The sequence below is a fragment of the Erigeron canadensis genome, chromosome 1 (assembly GCF_010389155.1).
Source record: "Erigeron canadensis isolate Cc75 chromosome 1, C_canadensis_v1, whole genome shotgun sequence".
NCBI classification, from domain to species: domain Eukaryota; kingdom Viridiplantae; phylum Streptophyta; class Magnoliopsida; order Asterales; family Asteraceae; genus Erigeron; species Erigeron canadensis.
The window spans coordinates 59,713,879-59,717,120 of record NC_057761.1 but is presented as its reverse complement, the minus strand read 5'-3'; the positions used below and the strand labels follow the sequence as shown (position 1 = coordinate 59,717,120).

The window sequence follows — 3,242 nt, the reverse complement described above, 5'->3', positions numbered from 1 at the left end:
TTGTTAGACAACATATTTCTTTTTTAATGATAAACTAGATCATTGACGGGTTCTTAATCTCCCGATCATTTTCGTTTTATACAGGAGAAATTCATCATAGGTGGAAAAAATAAAACTTGCAGAGGCACTAGATACTTGAATTCGATAGTATTTCATTCGTAACATAAAAGGTATAAAGTTCAATAAAGTTTTTAGAAAAATTGACCAATCAAGGCGCAATCTTATAAAGTAAGACAAGCAATCAATTTTCTGCTATACTATTGTACTATTCTATTTATATATCATCGGATCACACAAATTTGTTAGGAATAATTAGGTTTGAGATGTCCTAAGATTATAAAATAAATAGATGGGAAATGAATGCATACCCAGTTTGACTTTTTTTAAGGAATACTATAGATCAAATAAAACTATTTGTATAAATTATAGAACCACCTACAACTTCGCTAAGATTCTATAACATAACGTTAACATAAGACAGAAACCATTTTACTAATGATTCAGTTTTAAATTTTTATTATTATTATTATTATTATTATTTTATAAAAAAAAATCAATTTTATTAGAAATTAGTGTATTTAAATTAACTAAAACAAATATTATATTAGAATAAAATTCGTCTTTCGAAGAGAATACAAGTAGAGTAGAATTTGAACAGATATTATTTAATTTTTTTTTGATCTTATCACTTACAAACCAAATTATTCATTGCATTGAGTAATATATATTATTGTTTTCAACATGTCACGGAGTAAAACAACCAAATTATAATCGAGGCTATAGTCTTACTACACTCAAGTGCAGTTCATTCCATACCAAATGAGTCAACTTTACATCGACAAGTGATACTTAAAAATCCTTAAAATCAATGTACAAATTGTGTATCTTCATTCTAATTGAATGTACCTTGGCGTGTACTGCAGGGGATATCCTTCTTAAAGTAAGGGCAAGAAAGTAAAACTATACACGCATAATTGCATTATATGTATATTGTATTTGTCCTACTCCACCGACACAATTGGACGTTAAACATCAATTGTTAATCAACTTTTTCTTTGGTGGATTGTAATCATTCAACTTATATTATTATTTTACAAAGTGAGTTATTATAGATATATTTACTCTATAGAAAAAGTAACAATTCCATTGCATTTCGACCTCAAATTTGTTAAAAGACACAAATCGTTATTATTATTGAAACATACAAAATTCACGACTCTGTTAAAAAAAAAAAAACAAAATTCACGACAGATATGAATAATGATGCAGAAACAGATCGTAATCTTTTTTTGGGATTTCAGTTTCTTCACGAAATCTATTTATCTTCAAATTTACATGTAAGAATTACTAACACCACATTATTACAAATTCAATCCCTATAATCTTGAGGTCTACATTTTCCCCCCCAAACTTCTTATCGATTACTATAACATGGTATGTATATAAATATATAACACATAAACACTTATCGAATCCATCTTTCGTTGCACTTGAAGTCGATCGATGTTCATCAAAGTCGTAATCCAAGTCCGTAAACGAATCCAACCTCAAGGTCAACTCTTCCCTCGAAGTCGTACCATCCAGATCACACAAAAGGTATAACTTACGGGCAAACTTTGACAAAAGAGACAACTTCATGTCGAAAACTTAAACGTTTGAGATCGAATGAATTAAATACTGTTCAAACACCCCCCAAAAGATAGATAGATGATCAATTGGTGTCAGTAATTCCTTTTTTGACCTTGGGTTTAATCCCGTAATAACTGACATACCATTTCACAAACTTTCTCAACCCAGTAGACAAATCAGTACTCGGCTTATACCCGAAATCTCGATACGCCAAGCTCACGTTCGCGTGAGTATACGGAACGTCACCGTTTCGTGGCATCTTGATCACATGTTTCTTAGCCTTGACATTCAATAAACTTTCCAAAATAGACACCAATTTGCCAACCGACACGGGCGATGTGTTGCCTAAATTATATATTCTCAATTGTGCTGGCCCTCTTTTTTTACCACCCTTTCCGGTACTCTTTTCTGCGGTATCGAGCGACCCCAGACACCCTTTTACGACATCGTCTATGTACGTGAAATCACGCGCAACTTCTTTCTCGTCATGTGTCTGGTAAATGTTGATGGTTTTACCTTGCAATATGTCTTTAGTAAAGAAAAAATAAGCCATGTCTGGTCTACCCCACGGGCCGTAAACGGTAAAAAACCTAAGCCCGGTTATTGACAGCCCGTAAATGTGGTTATAAGTATGCGCGATTTCTTCACCAGCCTTTTTTGTAGCGGCATATAGACTTGCGGGCTGATCTGTTCTATGGGATTCTGAAAATGGGTTCTCTGTATTCAGCCCATAAACAGAACTTGATGAGGCCCATACTATAGACGGTTGAGGATCCGCATTTTTCGCGATTTCAAGCAAGTTAACAAATCCCGCAATATTGGAGCTGACGTAAGATTGGGGGTTTTGCATAGCGTAACGCACACCAGCCTGTGCGGCTAAATGAAGAATATGCGTAAAAGGGACAATGTCAAAAAGTTTAGACAACAATTCGGCATCATTTAAATCACCTTCAACTATATACACCCCGTTACGTTGCAACATATCTTGTCTAGCTCTTTTTAAAGACGGGTCGTAATAACTGTTAAAGTTATCAAGACCCAGTACACCGTCTCCGCGTTTTTTTAACGCGAGAGAACAATGCGTCCCAACGAAGCCTCCTGCCCCTGTGACAAGGACAGAAAACCCGTTGGGACGACGCGGTGTCGAGGATCCTCGGACCTTTTTTTCCCACGTCGCTCCACTTCCGTAAAAGGCAGAGGAGAGAAGGTGGGAGGTCGCGAGGACCCGATGGTTTGTTGTTGTTGTGGGTGTGGTTGTTGTCGTTTCGGAAAGTGGTGGATAATTTAAAGTGAAAAGGAAAATCAAAATAAGAGCTACTAAAAGAGTGAGACGAAATAAAAACTTAGAAGAAGCTTGTAATATTTTTGTACTAGAATTAACTTTGCGGATATAAGTGTTGTAACGTTCTATTTTGGTGGTTTTGCTAGTGTCTGGAGGTGATGAGGCCATAATATATATATAAATATTATAAATGAAATAAAGTTTAAAATTATGATGATTTTTGGGTAAATATAAACCAATGGAAAATATATAAAGATGGAAAGAAAGCAGATTTTTTTTGCAGCTTTTAGGAAAATGGTTTGGGGATTTTTTAGGGCCCTGAAGAAAGAGT

At 34.7% G+C, this 3,242-nt stretch overlaps 1 protein-coding gene across 1 annotated transcript; it reads right to left on the bottom strand.

The window, feature by feature from the left end:
• Nucleotides 1-1,264: 1,264 nt before the first annotated feature.
• LOC122578561 (UDP-glucuronate 4-epimerase 6-like) lies at nt 1,265-3,242 on the bottom strand. Its single transcript, XM_043750546.1, has one exon. The coding sequence runs from the start codon at nt 3,077-3,079 to the stop codon at nt 1,712-1,714; it is 1,368 nt and encodes a 455-aa protein (XP_043606481.1). The 5' UTR covers nt 3,080-3,242; the 3' UTR covers nt 1,265-1,711.